This window comes from Zingiber officinale, chromosome 2A (assembly GCF_018446385.1).
Source record: "Zingiber officinale cultivar Zhangliang chromosome 2A, Zo_v1.1, whole genome shotgun sequence".
NCBI lineage: Eukaryota > Viridiplantae > Streptophyta > Magnoliopsida > Zingiberales > Zingiberaceae > Zingiber > Zingiber officinale.
In genome coordinates, this window is record NC_055988.1 from 98,586,186 (window position 1) to 98,606,319 (window position 20,134).

The 20,134-nt window shown below is 40.9% G+C and overlaps 3 protein-coding genes across 4 annotated transcripts; 1 reads left to right on the forward strand and 2 right to left on the reverse strand.

The window, feature by feature from the left end:
- Positions 1–1,684: 1,684 nt before the first annotated feature.
- Positions 1,685–2,846, forward strand: LOC122043832 (desiccation-related protein PCC13-62-like). The gene is made up of 3 exons (XM_042604405.1): positions 1,685–2,022; positions 2,106–2,331; positions 2,418–2,846. Exons 1-3 carry the CDS (start codon positions 1,685–1,687, stop codon positions 2,793–2,795), a joined length of 942 nt encoding a protein of 313 aa, XP_042460339.1. The 3' UTR covers positions 2,796–2,846.
- Positions 2,847–3,264: 418 nt separating this feature from the next.
- Positions 3,265–9,425, reverse strand: LOC122041668 (cysteine and histidine-rich domain-containing protein RAR1). Of its 2 annotated transcripts, XM_042601433.1 has the most exons (7): positions 9,269–9,425; positions 4,638–4,640; positions 4,469–4,551; positions 4,058–4,209; positions 3,646–3,863; positions 3,421–3,550; positions 3,265–3,325 (listed from the first exon to the last, which is right to left on the reverse strand). In XM_042601433.1, exons 1-6 carry the CDS (start codon positions 9,371–9,373, stop codon positions 3,458–3,460), a joined length of 654 nt encoding a protein of 217 aa, XP_042457367.1. In that variant the 5' UTR covers positions 9,374–9,425; the 3' UTR covers positions 3,265–3,325; positions 3,421–3,457. The 2 variants fall into 2 exon arrangements, with proteins under 2 accessions (XP_042457367.1, XP_042457366.1); XM_042601432.1 differs by having other exon boundaries at positions 3,265–3,550.
- Positions 9,426–9,650: 225 nt separating this feature from the next.
- On the reverse strand, positions 9,651–11,144 carry LOC122043833 (protein trichome birefringence-like 8). The gene is made up of 4 exons (XM_042604406.1): positions 10,774–11,144; positions 10,293–10,682; positions 10,071–10,223; positions 9,651–9,987 (listed from the first exon to the last, which is right to left on the reverse strand). Exons 1-4 carry the CDS (start codon positions 11,142–11,144, stop codon positions 9,651–9,653), a joined length of 1,251 nt encoding a protein of 416 aa, XP_042460340.1.
- Positions 11,145–20,134: the final 8,990 nt, after the last annotated feature.

The following is a 20,134-nucleotide window of genomic DNA, read 5'->3' on the forward strand; positions in this document are numbered from 1 at the left end:
AAATAATTCCAAAATTTTAAATATTAATTCAAATAATTCTGAAATTAATAAAATTAATTAATTCTAAAATTAATAAAAATATGACTTTAATTAATATAGAAATTTCAAACTTAAATAACTTAAATTTAAAAAATTCAAACTTAACTAAACAAGCTAAATCTCAATTAACTAATTCAAATTTTATCCTTCCTAATTTAATTGATAATAATAATTTAATCAATTCAAACGTTAAGATAAATAAGAATTTGATACTTAAAATGATAAAATAGATCTAGATAAAATTAATAAATACCTTGATATAATATTTGACAATTTAGATTACACAAATCTAGAAGTTTCTATTTAAAACTAAGATAATTTAATTAATAAAAAAGTAAATCTTAAGGATAGTTATTTAGATAAAATTAATCTAATAAATTCAACTAATGATATAAATTTAAAAGATAAAGAAAATATAAATATAAGGAGATTGAGGCACATGCCTAAGATAGAGATAGAGTTGAGACTTTTATTTGGGTCTCATAGCTAAGGAGTTGCTCCAATAACTCATCAAAGGTAACGAACTTGCAAAGCATATTAGATATTGCAGTAGTCTTGGCTAAAATCATTCATGACACGGATGGAGAGCTCGTCAAAGTCAACTTTGACATCCATAAGCGGAAGAACGACAATATTTCTTTTGATGTTTTACATATAATCAGTGATAGATCTATTATCTTGGTGAGGGCTGACAGGATTTTGATAATGAGTCATAATCCTGTTATATGGGGGGAGCAGCATAGGTTCTCTTCAGCATCTGTCACGTGTCTCTAGATGAAGTTGATGAAGAAATAAACTCCACAAGAGTAGGAGACATCAAATTTACAATAGCGTCGTCGAGGAGAAGTTGATCTTAACGGAGCCAGAGAATATGATCAGGATTCCCCTAAGGGAGCATAGCGCCTGTAGATGTTATCTGCGTAGGGGGCAGGAACGTGAGCCACCGACAAATCCCAGTAAGTCATATCCAAATAAAAGAGACGTGAACTACAAGTGCTAATAAAATAATTAGAAGTAGTGAGTTTCAAAGGTGCTTGAGCATTGACGTTGAGAACCATAATGCAGGAAGGTGGAATCAGGAGCATTTATGAGAGATAATCGGCGGGTGATGTCGTCGGCGACAGCTAATGTAGGAGGCAGTCGGTGGGTATTGTGGGCGGCGGTTAAGGTTTGAGGGGAAAAAAAGTACTGTTAAGCTTAGTTTTTTGATACCATGTTGCCAATAGAATACACTATTTTATTAATAATAATATATGGTATATAAATATTATTACAAGTATAAAATAGGAAAATACATAAATTAGAAAAACATAATAAAATGTTGGGAAATAAATAAATAAATATTAATTATTGCAAGTATAAAATAGAAAAAAATACCTAAATTAAGAGAACACATTGAAATAAATAAATAAACATTGATTATTACACATGTAAAATAGGAAAATACGAGAAACACATTAAAATACTGGAAATAAATAAATAAGTTTTCCATAATAATAATTATTACAAGTGTAAAATAAAAAAAAATACATAAATTTGGAAAACGCATTAATATCCCCCTCAGCTCAGCTCGATCTATATAAAGCCAGGGAACCCTCTTGATCTCGTGCATCAGACTCGCTTGCTTGGAGCTTGGTCGATCGGCATGGCTTTTGTGGCGGTCCGTGTCTTGTCTCTCTTCGTCCTCTCCACGGCCGCGGTCGTGACGGTGATCGGAGCAGCCAAGAATCCAACATGTGGGTCGCCGACGATCGGGGAGCCGTTGCTCCCCCTGGACAGGGACTTGCTGCAGTTCGCGCTGAACCTGGAGCACACGGAGTGTGACTTCTTCCTGTTCGGCGCCCTCGGCCGCGGGCTCGACTCCGTCGCGCCGGAGCTGGCCATGGGCGGGCCGCCGCCGATCGGCGCGAGGAAGGCCAACCTCGACGCGACCACAAAGCTCATCATCGAGGAGTTTGCCTATCAAGAAGTCGGCCATTTGAGGTATATATTCATTAAATTAAATTACGCCTCCTGATTCACTCTGAACTAGCTGATCGATCGCGCATCGTAACTGATATATGAAGGGCGATCAAGAGCACTGTCGGAGGGTTCCCGAGGCCTCAACTCGATTTGAGCGCTCACAACTTCGCGAACATAATGGACAATGCTTTGGGATACCATCTGAATCCTCCATTTGATCCCTACGTTGACACTCTCAATTACCTCCTCGCCTCCTACGCGATCCCTTACATGGGCCTGGTCGCCTACGTCGGCGCAAACCCCAACACCAATGGCTTCGTCGCCAAGAGGGTAATCCTAGAGATCGATCGTCGAATGGCTTAATTATATATATATAGAGAGAGAGATTAACTGTTTGTAACTGTAAATTTGCGCAGCTTTTGGCGGGATTGCTGGCCGTGGAAGCTGGGCAAGATGCGATCATAAGGGCGATTCTGTATCAGCGCAAGGACGAGCTGGTGGCGCCGTACAATATCACGGTGGCGGAGTTCACGGTTCGGATATCGGAGCTGAGGAACCGGCTGGCGATGTGCGGCATGAAGGACGAAGGGCTGCTGGTGCCGCGGGAGCTGGGGGCCGAGGCAAGGATGTCCACCAACATACTGTCGGCCAACAAGGATTCCCTCGGCTACAAGCGAACTCCGGCAGAGGTGCTCCGGGTGGTGTATGGGACTGGGAGTGAGCATGTGCCCGGAGGGTTCCTCCCTAAAGGCGGGGATGGGAAAATCGCAAGGGCATTCTTGGCATCTCCTTGAGAAGAGATTAGAGTGATAGCTCGGATTGAATAATGATGGCATCTATGAGATTATGTGTATACTCGCGTTGTAATCTTCGAGATTATGTGTGAGTGTCCATCTCAAGCAACATATTTGGGCTTTATTTTAACATAAATTTGGAAAAGAGGCAAAAAATGGAAACTGATCAGATACAGTCAACGAGGAAACAAAAGTCAACCGTCAACCTCGTCGTCCTCGTCTTCGTCAACTCTCCGTCCTTCCCGGAGGATTCCCTTCTGCTCATCCATCCATCCACTCTTCTTCGTCTTCTACTAAAGAATCCTTCACTCCCTCTCTAGAGTCAAACCTCTGCGACACGATGATCAGATACTACACAACACCACCAGCCTCCAACCCGATAGAATTCTGGCATCATCTCACAGGTTGTCATTCAAAGTTAATCATCAAAATCTCTTGCCAGTGGCCAATCCACAGTTTTCTAACGAGCAGACAAATCCTCACTTGAATGATATATTGGTTTCAGCAGAACATGTTCATGGAAAAGCCATCTGAAGCAAATGTGCAATTAGAAACAACAGCAATTCATCAGCTAAGATAGTAGCTAGAGATTGTTATAGCAGAATACAAGAATTTAGTGCGATACTATGGAGGTGGATGGTGGCTAGGTTTCTCTAGTACTGTCATGCAGCATCGGCATTGTGCCAACCTTTAGCGCATGGAGGTATGCTCAGGAACTCATCGAATTCTTTCACATGGACGTCGCAACATTTCCACTGCACGATGGAGAAGCCGTCAGGAAGATTTCTATGTTAATTTGAACATCGAGATTGATGCTTTAGCAACTACAGAAGAAGAGGAACAAGCATACCCCTCTCAGACGGTCATGGAAAACCGCTGGACCTGGATGATATTCACATGCTGTTTCATGGTTCTCCTTCTCCTTGAAGGTTTTGCCACATCCCTTGTTTCTGCAAGTCTGGGGTTCATTGATACCAATCTTTTTCTTAACCGGAGCGGGGCTGTTTTCCACCTGGTTGTCAGTATCACCAGGCACAACGGCTGCCTTTGAAGGCCTCCCTTGTGAACCTAAAGTAAAAGATTATGAACTATCAAGCTAATTAAAAAGAATTACCAAAACGAATCTGTGTGTCGAATTTGCAGTTAACTAGTAAGAGCACCATCCAGCTAATTCAAAAGAAATTGATTACCATGAGGATTTCCACCAAGTGCTTCTAAAGGTAATACAAGGAGAGGAGCATCTAGTATCAGAGGCAACATACCGTGATCAGAGCAGAAGAAACCTTGACGGCACCTTGAACAAGATTCTTCACTTTTCTTTTGTGTGGAAGATTGAACCGGGGCAGGTTTTCGAGTGTTTGTAGAGACAATCTTGGTAGCTGGTTTCTCAGTTGTATGTTTACCTGTCTTACAGCTTTAGAAAGGGACACAGTTACGGAAGCAGGACCTAATATTTACTCAGAATGCCCATAAATCAAGAACCAGCATACAAACAAACATATCAAATTCAAATATGATATTCTAACTTCAAAACAAACATTTATAAGTTCGTCTAAATGCCACGAACAATAAAGTACATAATCCAAAAAATGGGAAACAGAATATATGAAAAATGGGAAACAAAATATCGGGAATCTACCAAAATTAACATGATGAGTCAAGGAACAGCCTACCCTGGAATTGCCAAAAATAAGCTAAAATCATGACTTTTTTGCTTGCAGCAACTCCATTCTTTCATTCCATCATGGAATATTGGCTGGAAATTTTGTAGAACACTTCTTTATAAGAGGTATGGCGGTTGAAATCTCAAAAAGAAAAATACAAACGGTAAAGTTGACTCACCCCCTGTTAAGAAAAAAAAAATAGAAATTTAAATAGATAGAATTATTACTAAGGACGAGAAAAAGGAAGCAAAAAGCCATGCAAAATATAAGAATAGGAATGAGCAATACAAAAATTAAACAGGATAATTTTCAGATTGGGGACAGATACAACTCAACAATCACAATGCTGGTTGGAATAAAATGACCAAAAAACCAAAAAAACTAAAAATTTGAGCTAAATAGCATATTTGTATCATTGTATGAGCACTCGAGTAGTGGAAGGATGCAAATGGCCTAATAGGCTAATAGACAACAGTTAAATCAAACCACCAGTCGGATTTGAAATGACTTCTGCGGATTGGTAAAACCATTTTAAAACTAGAAATCAAAAGCATATCCTGTTTGGTTTAAAGCAACTTTCTGAAAAAATAACGAGTAAAAAAAACCCAGAGAGAAAACACGCAATCCACTAGCATTTTATGGTTTTCAATATCGTATAGTCCCAAAACTAAATAATGGATACTGAATCAACTTTCTTTTATCCTCTAATTTAGTTCGCTTTAGAAAATTAGGCAGACTGAATAATTCAAAAACTCTAAGGATACCCTCAGATCTGGATGAACTTCATGGAGCCTAAATTATTTAAGGGTGATTTCCTATAAGAAAGAAAATAAATAAATAAAATAGATGTAGAATTGTTTATATCCTGGAGAACATAAATAAAATGTAATCCTGATGTGGATGAAATCGCCCACTAATCATAGATGTCCTAGATGTCTACTTTGAGATAGTCCACAATAGAAACAAGTGTTCATTTGCATGCATTGAGCTTTAATCAATGAGGCTATCATATGTATGGTACTAAGCCGACAATTGAAACGGTTACAATTCACAAGGACAATTGGATTTACCAGGAAGATTCTACCACACGCCAACTCCTCATTGAATGAACACTTTCTCTGAAGTCTATAAAAAGAGGTCCAGGGCACATCGAATAGATACCGACTTTTTGGGAGCATCAGAGGGATAAAATTCAAGGCGATAAATTTCTACATTGAACGCCCTAGATCCCCTTTAGATTCAACCCGCCAAAAACTCTCCACCTCAGCCCATTCAACCCCAAAAGCCACTTTACCATATTCAACAGACGAACATCATCCAAAACACTAATAGTGTGGATCAATCTCATTTCCATTCACCTTGAGCAAGTTGTTCATCTTCCAACTTAACTCAACCTACCTCGATAGATCTCAGGTAGTTTGACTAAACTCAATCAGACTCTCCACCAATCTCCACTGAATTCCAAGCAATTCAGCTGCATTTCTCTCATCTTGACCACCTGTAGCTAATTTCCACAATTTAGGTCCAAGCAACTTGGAGTAGCTAGCAGACTTCCACATGTTGTAGTTTCAACCACAACAAATTAGCATCATCCATGGGAAGGTGCTAGGCATGTAAATCAGAGGAAAATAAGAAAAGAGATCAATCCACGATTCACTTGCTTCACCAATTAATACCATATTCAACATTTCAACTAAGAGAATTGAGACTAGACTTTCTCCAATACCCATGAGAAAACTGTTTAAATCTAGTGCCACAAGTTAGGATGTTCCTTCAGATTCAATGAAGCTTGAAAGAGAATTTTGGGAAACCTAGATCTCATAGTTGGAGTTTATAGCAAGAATTCTAAGGAATATGTTTTCTAAGTTGACGAAGGAAAAGAAAGTAGTGCCCAAACAGGATGTTGGGCGATGAAAGAGTTGAGGTGAGACTGATGTAGAGAATGAAGAATTTAAACACCGCCAAAGGAAGGGTTGTTCCAAGCCAGGGAACCAAATGGACTGAAGAAGAACAAATGTGAATAAGGGACAACAAGGCAGTTGGAAGCAAACTGCCGAGAGGATACACTCTTTATATTGGAAATATCAGAGGAACAAATTGCAAAGAGCTTGAAACTATTTGAACATGGACACTTCTAATAGGAGCACAAACCCCACAGCACATGTTAATGCCTATAACTCCTAATTGTATCTATATGGCAATATTCCCAAGCTTTAGCAATCAAACTGTATGAGGTAGTGCATCGTTAGTTTGCCAAGTTGACATTAGAGAAAATTGCTGTTAGGACCAAAAGTAGCTAGAGGGGGGGTGAATAGCTCGTCGCGTTCGCTCGTTGCTCGGCGTTGCTTGTTCCTTCAAAGATGTGCAGCGGAAAATACAGAAACAAACACACAACGCTAACACGGTTGGTTTTACTTGGTATCCACTTCACAAGAGGTGACTAATCCAAGGATCCACACCAACACACACACCCTCCACTAAATAAAACTCTCCTTTATGGTAACTACCAAGGGCGGAGAAGCCCTACAAGACTCTCGGTACAAGAAGAAGAAAAGGGAAACAAAATACAAGCGCAAAGCTTACAATGAATGCAGAAAACCCTAACCCTAGCTTCTCTTCTTGCCTTTGATCCGCCTCTTGACTCGGAGAGCTTCCAAGAACCTTCAAGAACGGGCGATCACGAGCTTTGAGAGTGCTGTGGAGGAGCTGGCGAAGATCTGAGATGAAACCGTAGAAAGGATGCCGCAGCCATCACACGCCTGCAGCTATAAACGACGCCAACGGTCGGATCCCGATCGATTCGAATATTCCCAATCGATCGGGGAGGCTTTGGATCGATCCACGGATCGATCCAGAGCGCCTCTGTGCTCTGGAAAAACGCCTGGATCGATCCACGGATCGATCCAGCGCTTATCGCGCGAAGCAGCCGCGTCCCAATCGATCCACTGATCGATTGGGACCTCTGGATCGATCCACGGATCGATCCAGAGGCTCTCTGTTCGCTGGGACAGGTCTGGATCGATCCACTGATCGATCCAGCACTTGATTTTTGTCCAAAACCAAGTCCCAAACCTCCCAAACCAACATCCGGTCAACCTTGACCTGTTGGTATGTCATGCCTAGCATCTAGTCACTCCCTTGACCTGCTAGGACTCCCTTACCAAGTGTCCGGTCAATCCCTTTGACCCACTTGGACTTTTCTCTGTGCCAAGTATCCGGTCAATCCCTTTGACCTACTTGGACTTTTCTCTGTGCCAAGTATCCGGTCAATCCCTTGACCTACTTGGACTTCCCAGCACCAGATGTCCGATCATCCTTGATCCATCTAGATTTTCCTTTGCCTGGCTTCACTCACCAGGACTTTCACCTAGCTTCACTCACTAGGACTTTCACCTGGCTTCACTCACCAGGATTTCCATCTGCCTAGCTTCACTCACCAGGACTTTCACCTAGCTTCACTCACTAGGGTTTTCCATCTGCCTAGCTTCACTCACTAGGACTTTCACCTGGCTTCACTCACCAGGATTTCCATCTGCCTGGCTTCACTCACCAGGACTTTTCTTCTGCCTGGCTTCACTTACCAGGACTTTCCTTCTGCCTGGCTTCACTTACCAGGACTTTCCTTCTGCCTGGCTTCACTCACCAGGACTTTCATTTTGCCTAACATCCCAGTTAGGACTTCCCAGTCAAGTATCCAGTCAACCTTGACCTACTTGACTCTTCTTCAATCAATATCTTATTGTCAAACATCTAAACCCAAACCAAGACTCAGCTTGGTTACCCAGATCAACCTTGACCTGAGGGATATTGCACCAACAATTGCAAGTTCAGGGAGCTTATTTGAAGTTAGAAAGTCAAATTGCCTAAAGTGTAGATAGCCTGATGACACTGCTATACACACTCAAATTTTTCAAAGAGGTTTGTTAAGGTCGCTAGAAAATGGACAATTTCAATGCAATTGTTCTAATGACTACCTTCAAGTTCACCTTGAAAACTTGCAGATTTTCCAATCTTTGTACAAAAATCACCTAAGAAACTATGCAGAAATGTTGAAAAGAGCAAGTACGTGTGACACTGCAGACGATGTGATGCAAGCTAAAGTTGCTAAGTTGAAGCCTCAAATGGCTGAGGAGCCTTGATGGTTCTGATAAGAAGAGAAATGTCCGAAAGGGTTTGATAGATGTCCACTTGTAATGAGAGGCCCAAAGGGATACCCTTGAATGCCCTACAATCAGAAGTAATTATGAAAATAAATGATAAAAATTTAACATTGTCGCTCCACAACCAATTCAGTGTAAGAAAGATAAGATATAAAGAACTGATAGATCTGATGGAGGAATTTGAACAAACACGAATATGGGTGCAATATGTAGATAGGTCGGCTATTAGGAATACAGGAGTAACAGGATTGGTGGTGATCAGCCTAGAGGGCTATTCTGTGGGGGGAAACCATTAAAATTTCAATTTTTAGTAACTAGCAATGAAGCAAAAGATGAGATTTTGATAATCGAAATAACTGATTTTGCAAACACCTCCAAGCATCATAATTGACCGTGATAGTTTTGACATAGGAACATTGAAAAAGTTCAACTATTTGTAATGTCCAAGTGACGAGAATAAAAGCTATGACTTATAAGAGGTCTTAGCAACAAACGAATTCGTTTGCCCTAGAGAAACAAACTAAGATAGAAGATTAAAAGGACCACGATCTCGAGAAAAACACACTCATCCGGATGAACGATTATGCGTCACCAAGAACAAACAAGAAAGAACTTTGGGAAAAGAATGATGGGAAAAGAGGTTTCTTACAGAATCATGGTATCGGCAGGATCCATCGACGTTGTCTTGCTCGGTGAACATGGTATCACACCCGATCCTTTGGCATCGAACGGGGACGCCGTCGGTCGCCGCCATTGCCGAAGCGAGCCGCTCCGAATTATCCAGAAAAATGATTTGCTTGCGGAAGAAGAGTTCGATAGTTTTATCGGGGATATTGTTATCGGGCTCGGATTCGTTAGCCCGCTTTAGTAATTTCAGTGATATATTTAATCCGACCAAATAAAAAAAATGAAATCATTTTAGTTCATTAAATATATATATATATAAGTTTAAAATAAATTTATAATTAAATTTTATACGATCTAATAAATGGGAAAAATATTTAAATTTTATTTATTTAATATATTCTTCGTCAAACGTTTTTCCTGGTATCGTAATTCATGGAAAGAAGATGAGCATAGAGCAGATGATTCCACGTGTCCGGAACTCCCGGCAGGCACCAGTGGCTGCAGTCCTCGGGAGAGTTCGCCGGCGTCCCAGGTTCCCGATGCTTCGACGGGTGGCCATCCCTTCTGAGCTCCGTGAGGTGCGTAATGTTCAGAACATGCGCCTTCTTCCCGCCACTCTTCATCCACTCCACCGCCTCGCCGATGATCCAGTTGTTCCATGGCTCCGGCCCGGACGCAGAGGAACTCCTTTCCGGCTCCGTGTAGGCCGAGCATGTCCCTCCCTCATCCCACGTCCCGTTGCTGCATATACTTTCGTGTTATTGAATCATTCATCTTCCCGATCGCGTTTATGCGTGGACGAATTTGGAAGAAGGATGACTCGCCTGAAATGAATCGGAGAGTGGCTCCTGAAGAAAACAGAACCCCTTTGCAGTTTGTTTAAAGTCCATAGCTTCAGCGTATCGATCGTCCGGCGAAATGCTTCCTGGGCATCCATGGTCATGTTTATGCCTCCGCCGACCTGAAAATACATTCCCCTGAAGCGTATCGATTAGTCTCGAACTTGTACTTTCAGATGCCGGAGCAATTTGTGCAGGTGCACCTACGATCCGGTGGTCTTCTTTTGGTTCCACCAATGGCCGGTGTTGAGGACCAGCACGTCAGCGTCCACCCAGCGCTTGGACTGCCAGTTGAGCGCGTCGAGGTGGATGGCGCTCCGGACCTGGCTCGGGGAGGCCGGAGGCGGCCGGCCGACGGCGGCGAGGAACGGGGCGCGGTAGTACTCCACCGTGAGGTTGTGGTCGCGGAAGACGATGGAGAGGAAGCCCTTGTGCTTCGTTATGGGGCTGCCGTACTTCTCGTAGATGCTCGATTGGTTGACCGCCGCTTTGGCCAGCAGGCACACGAGCGACTCCCATTGGTTTCGCCCGATCGAATCGCCGACGAAGATTATCTTCCCGTTCCTGCTCCTCTCCAGCAACTCCGACGCGTTAAATCTATACACACAAGGAATCAAAATTCAATCTTTTCGGTTCCGGTCGATCAAGCGGCGACAGTCTAATCAATCGCGGGGGTAAAAATTAGAACTTGGGGAGATCGCAGCCATGGGGCTGCCACCGCCAGTAAAGATAGCCGGAATCGGGGCGGCCATTATGCCGGCACCGGAAGCCGGGGTCGAGGAAGGGACAGTCCTCGGAATAACACTCGTCCTGGCGGGTCCCGTCCCAGACCCACCGGCCGGAGCTATAGTCGCAGGCTGCGCCGGAGGGCGGTCGTTCGCCATAAGCACTCCCGCCGGCGACGCGGAGGAAAAGAAGAGGCTGGAAGGGAGTGAGCCAGTGGAGGAGGATGAGGAAGAAGGAGAAGAGAAGGAGGAGGAACAAGGTTAAGATGCAGGGAGAAGTTTCCGATCTCTTGAAGAAGAAGAAGAAGAGTGGGGGAGGCGGCGGCTTCTCCATCAAAAGTGGAAGGCGAGACGACGATGGTGGGGACGTCGATGAATCTGGTCCAAGAAATTCTCGCACAAATTTGTGAGGAGCGATCGTTTCGTTGCCATCGATGTCCCAATTTTCGCCGAGACTAAGTATGCATGGATACGATCGACGAGTAGTTGACTAGGTGATCGTCTTTCTTCCTATTAATTAATTTAGCGGATAAACAAAACTATGAGGTAATTATTTTATTTACGTCAATTAGCATAATTATAATATCTTCTCAAATCTCAAGGCACTCTGCTCCTGATCCGGATTCAATTATATATAAATAAAATACAGGTGATTTGGGAAGGGCAAAAATTAAAATGACATTCAAAATTTTATAAATCGTTAAAAAGATTTTTTTTCTTTTTATATTCAAAATATTTTTTATTCTAATATGATTAATTTTACTATTTTATTAAGAATCTTTACTAACTAAGTTTTAATAAATCTCAAAAAAAATTATGCTAATATTTTTTTTCTTTTCACGTAAAAATAATTTTAAAACTTATTAATAATTTTCTTAATTATTTTATATAAAAAAAATATAATATTATATTTCTATTTAGTCTCACATCCTAAGATTATCAATATAGTGAATGGAAAATTTTCTATAAATACTTTAGGTCGACGACATTAAAAAATATATTTTTCTTAACATTTTAACAAAGATTAAATATGATATTAAATTAATTTTTTATGTCACAACGGCTATTAAGATTAAATATAATATTAAATTAATTTTTTTATGCCACAACGTCCATTACAGTAGCCTTGTTGGTTGGAGATACTAAATTACCTTATTCATATATTATATTATATTATATATGGAACGTGTATAATAGCCATGTGCAATTATTATATATAAAAATTGATTATTTTATTTTAATCAACAATGCTAAACTTCATATCCTAAATTCTAATCCATAAAATTTTGATTATAAATTTTAAACACTATAATATCGAAATGATCTTTACTAACTTAGTTTACATTATTTAAACTTCATTAAAATCATTTTAAATTAATCAATATTATTTTATAACAATTGTAAAAGCTACTAGGTAATTGCATTATAGTTATAAAAGATACTAAATAAATATGTAAATTCTAAATTTTAAATCCTAAATAATAAACACTAAATTTTAAATATTAAATACTATTATATTAAAACACTCTTTATTAACTGGGTTATAAATATTTAAATGGATCAAAATCATTTTAAATTAATAAAAATCACTTTAAAATAGTTGCACAATATACTAATTATTGTTACATAGTTATAGAAGATACCAAATACCTAGCTACAATACTATAAGGGCATGTTTAGTTCAAGTTAGCATACATAACCTTAGTTATGTGATTACTTGATAATTACATAACCATGGTTATGGGAGAATAAAACATAATCTTAATCTTGTTTGGTTCAACTAGGTAATGGTATTATCTAACTTGACATTTACTATATTACCCCTTATTTAATTATATGATTAATTTTGTAAAATAAATTAAATTAAATTAATAATAATTATTATTATTATTATAATATTAATGAGTCTCACTAGAAGGAGCTGGATTTCAACTGATCCCACACCATTGCTCGATTCGAGCTCGCCTGCACCTTATCCAGTGCAAAGGTTTCAACTTTGGGCGAGAGGTGTCCTGGTTCTTCTCCATGGCCTCCGACTCCCCTCTTGGATCTGTGGGGGTAAGCCATTGCTGAGGAGATCATTACCTCAGCTGGCTTCGACTTCGTAAGGACCGACTGTTGTGTATCTTGTGGCTTCCGGACCTGACTGTCCCAGTACCCAACTGGCGATGGTGGTGGAGGTGGCGGCGGCGCTTATGAGAGAGGGCTTGATTTCTCATCAGAGACAGTACATTTGGTGCTGGCATATCACGAATTTCCACCTTCGTTTCATATTGTTTCTCCACTGGGGAAGAAGGTGGTGAAGGCGAAGGCAGGTGCCGTTTTGGAGGAGATGGTGTTAGAGGTCCTAAAAGAGGCGGTAGTGGAGGCGGTGGTGGAGCTTCGGATTCAATACTTTCGTCCACACTCCTTTCAGATCTGGATTTCGAGGATCCACCATTTTGATGACCAGGGCTTGATCCAACTCGCGACACTGAAGCTGCAGGTGACGATTGAGGAGACGAGGGCAAGTTCGACGAAGGATAAGATGGAGTGCTCATATTTCCCCACCGTCGAAGGAAAGGTCTGTCGGGAACTCGACATCTGCCCACCGACCGCCCTCCTGGAAAGGTGATGCCACGATCGACATCCCTGCTCATCTCCTGCTCTTCGAAGGGTAATTTTGGAAAAAAATATTGATAACCCTAGAATCGTAGAAAACCTAAGGTTTCCAAGGTTTTCTGATTCCTGGTTCTATTCCCTAATTGCTGATGTGGCGGGAATGTTGTATTACCAGTGATCCTGTCCGAGTGCTGAGTCGACGGACGCTGGGGACGTGGTACGCTTCGTTGTCTCCGACTGGTGGTGTAGCTCTCCGACGAACCTGCAAAGAAGCCGAGCCGGGAGGGGTTTCCAGGCGACGACCCTCCGACGCTCAAGTCAGGCAACGAGAGAGGCAGCGTAATGTGGCTACAGTAAAGAGTTGTGCATACCTTCGTCGACGTCTGAGGGTCCTTATATAGGATCCCGGGGAAACGTGGGCATGCTTCCTGATGCGTGCACGCTTCTCCAAACATACCTTAATGAGCCTGTGTCAGAAAAGTACCTATGGCGTCATTCCGCAATTGTCCGAGCATATCCCGGATGTGACGGTGGAAGCTTCCACCGTATGATCCTGTGTACGGTTCGTCCGCCAACTCTGCTGCTTGTGTTAGAGTGTATACTAAAAGTCTAACTTTTGGTATAAACATTTATCTAGACATAAGAATCACATTGGTCAAATGTCTACATTTATGATAAATGTAGTTGCTCAATTAATTTATATTGTAGATAACATGGTGTGTGGTGTCACATACAGAAGATCATGTTATCGGTTCCTTATAAATTATAAACAGTAGCTCACGACCAAGATGGAAAGGAACAAACCATTGGAAGGTCGTAGTGTAATTAGGTATTAGTTTATCTTAACTATATAATTACACTAGTACACTTAGAGTGTATTGAGTAGGACCATTTGAGGTTGTTCCTTTTATACTGACTTTATAAAGGAACAAAAACCTCAGTTATTATGGAAGTGTGTGCTCTTAATCCTAATATAATAACAAGCACATATATTTGATATTTATTTCTTTAATTTATCAATGGGTGAGATTTAGTTCGATAAATCAATAAGCCCGATAAGTTGAGAAATGATATCACTTATAGTGTGTGTTGTTGATTATAGAAGGAACCGTGTCCTAGTGATCTAGGTTGAGAATGTCCCCAAGAGGAGCTCATAAGGATTGTCATGTTAAACCTGCAGGTGGACTTAGTCCAACATGATGAAGTTGAGTGGTACTACTCTGAGCTAGATATTAATTAAGTGAGTTGTCGAACTTACTTAATTAGTGGACATTGTTATCTTAAACAGGGGAGACTAACACACTCATGATAAGAAGGAGCCCAAATGTAATTTGGGATTGGTGCGATAGTTCAATAATAGTTCTCTAGTGGAATGAATTATTATTGATAAAATTAAGTTGTGTGTTCGGGGGGATGCTTAATTTTATCGGGAGACCAAAACCAATTCCTCCTCTCGGTCCCTATCGTAGCCTCTTAATTATAGAGTACTATACCCACCTATACTCACCTTCTTACCCATCCTATAGGGGCCTGCCAAGCTAGCTTGGAGACCAAGCTAGGGCCGACCATGGGTATGTTCATGGGTGAATTCATGTGGCCGTCCCTATTAAAATAAAAAGGAATTTTAATTTTAAAATTTTTCTTATGTGGATAATATAATTTAAAAGAGAGTTTAAAAATTTAAATCCTTCCTTTTATAAGATTCTACAAAAGATTAAGAGAAGAGTTAAAATCTCTTTCCTTATTTGTAGATTAAAAGGTTGATTTTAATTTTGGTAAAAACTTTCCTTTTAATTATATTAATGATTTAAAAGAAAGTTTAAAAATTAAAAATTCTCTTTTATTAGTTTCTACAAAAGATTAAGAAAATATTTAATATCTTTCCCTATTTGTAGATTGAAAGGAGATTTTAATTTTTAGAGATAACTTTCCTTTTTGGAAATTATCCACATGTTTAAAAGAAAGATTTTAATTTATAAAATTTCTTTTTATTAACCAATCATGAAGGGATTAAAATTATTGGAGAAATTTTTATAAATTTCTAGAAACAAATTATGAAGTTTTAATTTTTGTTTTAATTAAAACTCTCCTTGTTTTGGGGAGAAGAGTGGCCGACCATTATAATTTGAAAAGAGAAAATTATTTTAATTAAATAAATTTTCCTTTTCAATGGCAAAAGAATTAAGGAAGTTTTTATTAAATTTTCCTTATTTGCCAAGACCAAGGATTATAAAAGAGGGGGTAGAGGAGGCTTCAAGGCTAACGACTCTATTCTATTTTTCCTCTCTTTTCTCCTTGGGTGTGGCGCCTTTCTTTCCTCTCCTCTCCTTTGTGTGCGAAACCTTCTCATGGTGGAGATAGCTTTGGTGGTCGGATCTAAGAAGGAGAAGAGGAGAAAAGAAGCCTCTTTTCTAGCATCCCTTGAAGCATGGTGGTGGTGGCTGAACCTCTTCATCCTAGGAGAAGTTTTGATGGCGAAACTTGTAAGGAAGAAGAAGGTGCTTGGTGGTTCTCATCTCGGAAGATCGTTGCCCACACAACGTCCGAGGTTAGAAGAGGAATACGGTAGAAGATCAAGAGGTCTTTCTAAAAGGTATAACTAGTAATTTTTGTTTCCGCATCATACTAGTTATTTTTGGAAATAATACTAAATACAAGAGGCATACGATTCTAGAGTTTCGAATTTGTTTTCGATATAGTGTTCTTTTGTTTTTCTTTCCCTTGTGATTTGATTGTTCTTTTCGGTTAACCTATAGTTATTTTAGGAAATTAAATATTAGCTTTCCATAAAAGGTTTTGTCTAGTCGGTGGTGGTTGCTCCCATATCCAAGAAGGTCATGTGCCTCGCCACGTCAGTATTGGGAACCAATTATGGAAATTAATATTTAATGGAATTAATAACTTAAGGTGATTTGGGTCAAACGTGTTAAGTTCCGCAGGAGACCCAAGTCAAAACCTAAAAGAACGAATAGATTAAGTTTTGGATCAAACGTGTTAAGTTTCACAGGCGATCCAAAATTTAATTTAAAAGAACACATGGTAGCTAGGAAAAGGTTCAGACCTTTGTACAAAATTTTTGTACAGTGGAACCTCTAGGTTTTCCGAGTAGCAACCAACAGCTTGTCGACGGCAGGTGTCTCGAAGATGATGTTATCCTCTATCTCCTTTGTCCTCTTGTGTTCCCTGTCTGTTCTCGGGCCGAGCGGGTCGACCGCTCGGCAGGAGTATTACTTCTGTCGCCGGTTATAGGTATCGGTCCGGCCGGGATAACTCCCGGCCGTATGGTTGGATGAGATTGCTCCTGCCTATCTTTGCTGCCTTGTGCTCCGGTCGAGCGGACATCCCACTTGGCACTTGAACCTTTTTACCTTGAGCATCGGAAACCCGACCCCTAGTCGGGTTGTCTTTCATTCGGTTCGGGGGATTCACGGTCGATCGGCACGCGGTGCCCGGTCGGTAGGCGTGCTTCGTCTGGTCGGCCGGTCTCTGGGTTGAATCTCTTGACCTTTGACCTCCACGTGCCGTTGACCCTCCGCCAACGAGGATCCCCCGTCCTTATCACCGGATCAACCAGGAATCAACAATTACTTAAACCAAACAAGATTATCATTGATAACCAACTAAGGTTATCAACGATAACCCTCAACCAAACACGCCCTAAGAGTATTGTATTAGCTGTTAATATTGTAATAGCTAATTGTAGTTGTTATAATAATATTAAACATAAGAATATTCTCGAAAAGTATGACATCCTTTTAATTTTTAAGTATGGAAAAAAAATTGGGTTTACTGGCAAAACAAAATGCTAGGTAATCCTATTATTTTGGCTGGTAACATGGATTATTGGCAAAAAATATTTCAACAGGGCTTGGCCAATGATCCTGTTCGTAGGCAGTGAAGATGGATAGTTAGTAGGGATGCTCACACATAGCGAGTGACTCAGATAGTGGGTTGTTCGCGAGAAGGCGTTGCACCAAGCAAGCTAATATGCGTGTCATAGAAGAAAGGAAGAAGAAGAAAACGTTAATGATCGAGCCACGGAAGGATCCCAGCGCAGACATTCTGACACTCAAGTTAGACAGGTTGCTAAAGAAAAGAGTGAAGAACAATGGCTATGAATAATGAATTCCAATAGTATAGCTTTCTATGTATGTAGATGGAGACCCCTTATATAGTCTTGTTTTCTCTCTACATGAATATTAATGTATTACTAAAATAAGACCTATCATTTTGAAACTTTGTAATCTTTCCTAAATTTGACCCATCACCTCTGCATTGGTAGGGTGGAAACCCCTATCTTACGAACCATACAAGATATATTCCTATGATTCTCTAATAACGGTTACGCAAAATGTCAAAAAGGAGTATCGGGTCATTAACCTAAGGGACTATTAATTGTAACACTTCAACGGTGGGTTGACCAAGTCATATCTACTATCTGATCAAACATCACTCTTTAATGGGTCTGGTCAGCTACGGAGGGCTCGACACTTGATTGGACAAGGAGTCCAGTCGAGCAATAAGTTCAGAGGGCCCAATCAAACCAAGGAGACACGAGATCCAATCAAGCTAAGAGAACTCGTGATTTGATCGGACGAGGGGTCCAATCGAATAAAATGTTAGGTCATGCCCTGCGGCCATGCTAGCTGACCCAGGACAAGTGTCTGCTCAGAGTCAGTCGCTGGCTTTGTCCCATATCATGAGGGGAACTTGGGTATCGTGATTACCCCCGATCATTGACCTCTCCCTGATTTTGATCACCACATCAGCTAACCCTCTTAACTTCAATCCCAACTCCTAGAGCCCTACCTCATTCACTATACAAATCTCTTCTTTAAGTCTAGTCGAAGAAGACTACAATCTCAACTAACTAGACCCTTATGTCCATTCACGTCTCTCATTCCCGATCAAACGCTTGGCTTGAGCTGACGTCATCCCCCCACCACCATGCCTGTGCCTTGAAAATAGGATACATCACATACAATTAATGTTTAGTGAAATAAGCACGTCTTTTGACTACAATAATGATTATTGTACCCCTCTCCTAATAAATGCAGCTTGTACTTTTTTGCCATGTGGCCATTACCTATTAAGGGAATATCTAAAAAGACAAGTTACTATAGAGATTCAATGTGATGGATGATAGTTCAAATTCAAAGGCCCTAATCCTCTCCTTTCGGTCTCTCTCCAGATCGTACAACTTTGGCGGAGCATCGCTAGGGTTTTTAAGGTTTTGAATGTTCCTCTCAAACCCTATATGTCTCATTCTCATCTTTGATTTCTTCTTCGACCATCCTTGTCATTGCCTATGGTTACCTTAGGGTTTCCACCCTTCGTTGTAAGTTTTTCCCTCATCTCCTCTGTTTCCCTTTCTTGTTCTTCATGGCCTCCATCCCCTCCTCTCCCATTCCCAATTTATCATATACTTCAACAGTGTCAGATTTTAATAGAGGGGAGGTGGAGTAGATACGCCTCACCTATAAGCTGCCCACTGACCGCGATATGATTATGTAAGTACCCCATGGTAATTTTGATGTGATCAACCAAGTCAAGTTAGGTCATGTTGTGGTTTGATGTCCTGTGTCTGAGTATGCAGGAACATAGGAGCACAAGAGGTCGAGCGAAAGATGCAACTAGCGAGAAAGACGGCACGAGAGAAAGTCGACGGGCTTGGTGCGTCCGAGGGATGAGGCACTACTGAAGAGTACGCTGGTGGATGAGAAGGAGGCGCGCGATGTTTCCGAGGGATGAGAAGCTGGAGCGAAAGGTTACTCAAGAAGGTCAGAAAATGAGTTCGAGTCAGCCCTATTCCAGATGGATGAAATCACCCAAGCAAGTGGAGTCGGAGTAGAAGACCCGGATGAAAAGTCAACTTCAGGTTGATTGGAGTCCGGGTGCCCGTAGCCATTTCGGGAGCTCGGAGTAGGGAGGGCGCCCAAAGCTACTCCAAGCGCCCATAGTAGGGAGGGTGGCCAGACCGACTTGGTCCAGCCAAGGCGCCTTGGCGACGCGCCCCTGAGCGAAAGTGGTCCAGGTGTCCGGAAACCTTCCAAGCGCCCGGACCAGAGATTTTATCCAGATCTATTGCAACACGATCCATTGCGACGTGGATAAATTTTTATCCATATCCAAGCACCCGATCAGGGCTATAGATACAACCCTGATCATAGTAGCTAAACACAACACAAGTAAACGTTCTACCTTCAATTTAGCTTTGTAATTCAGTGCTTTAATTTCTTTACGAAGCTTCTCCGTCCGAAAAAGACTTTAGTGGGCTTTCAACATCTTGGAATAGCAATCTTCTGATTGCAAACCAAGTAAAATTTCTATGCCTCTTTCTCTTGTTAATTTGCTTGCTATTTCTTTTTTTTGTACAAGTGTTTATGTTGATAAAGTTATAAGTCGAGTAAGGTGTTCATTTTTTGATTTCAGGCTATTCACCCCCTCTAGCCATCCGTAAAGGACCAATAAGTGATATCAGAATCCAACCGTTTCAAGAGTACTAACCGCCAACTAAAGCACAAGAGATGGTCGGACTGAGTATCTACCCACCGAAGTTAGAGGGGGAATTATCCAACTGGAAAAAGAAGATAGAGGTATTTTTTAAAACGGATTTTGAATTATTAATTATTGTAAAGTATAATTTTATAGCACTAAAGGACAAAGAAGAGTATCAGTGGACGAAGAAGGAGCAAGCTGACTTCGTGGCAAATGACAAGGCAA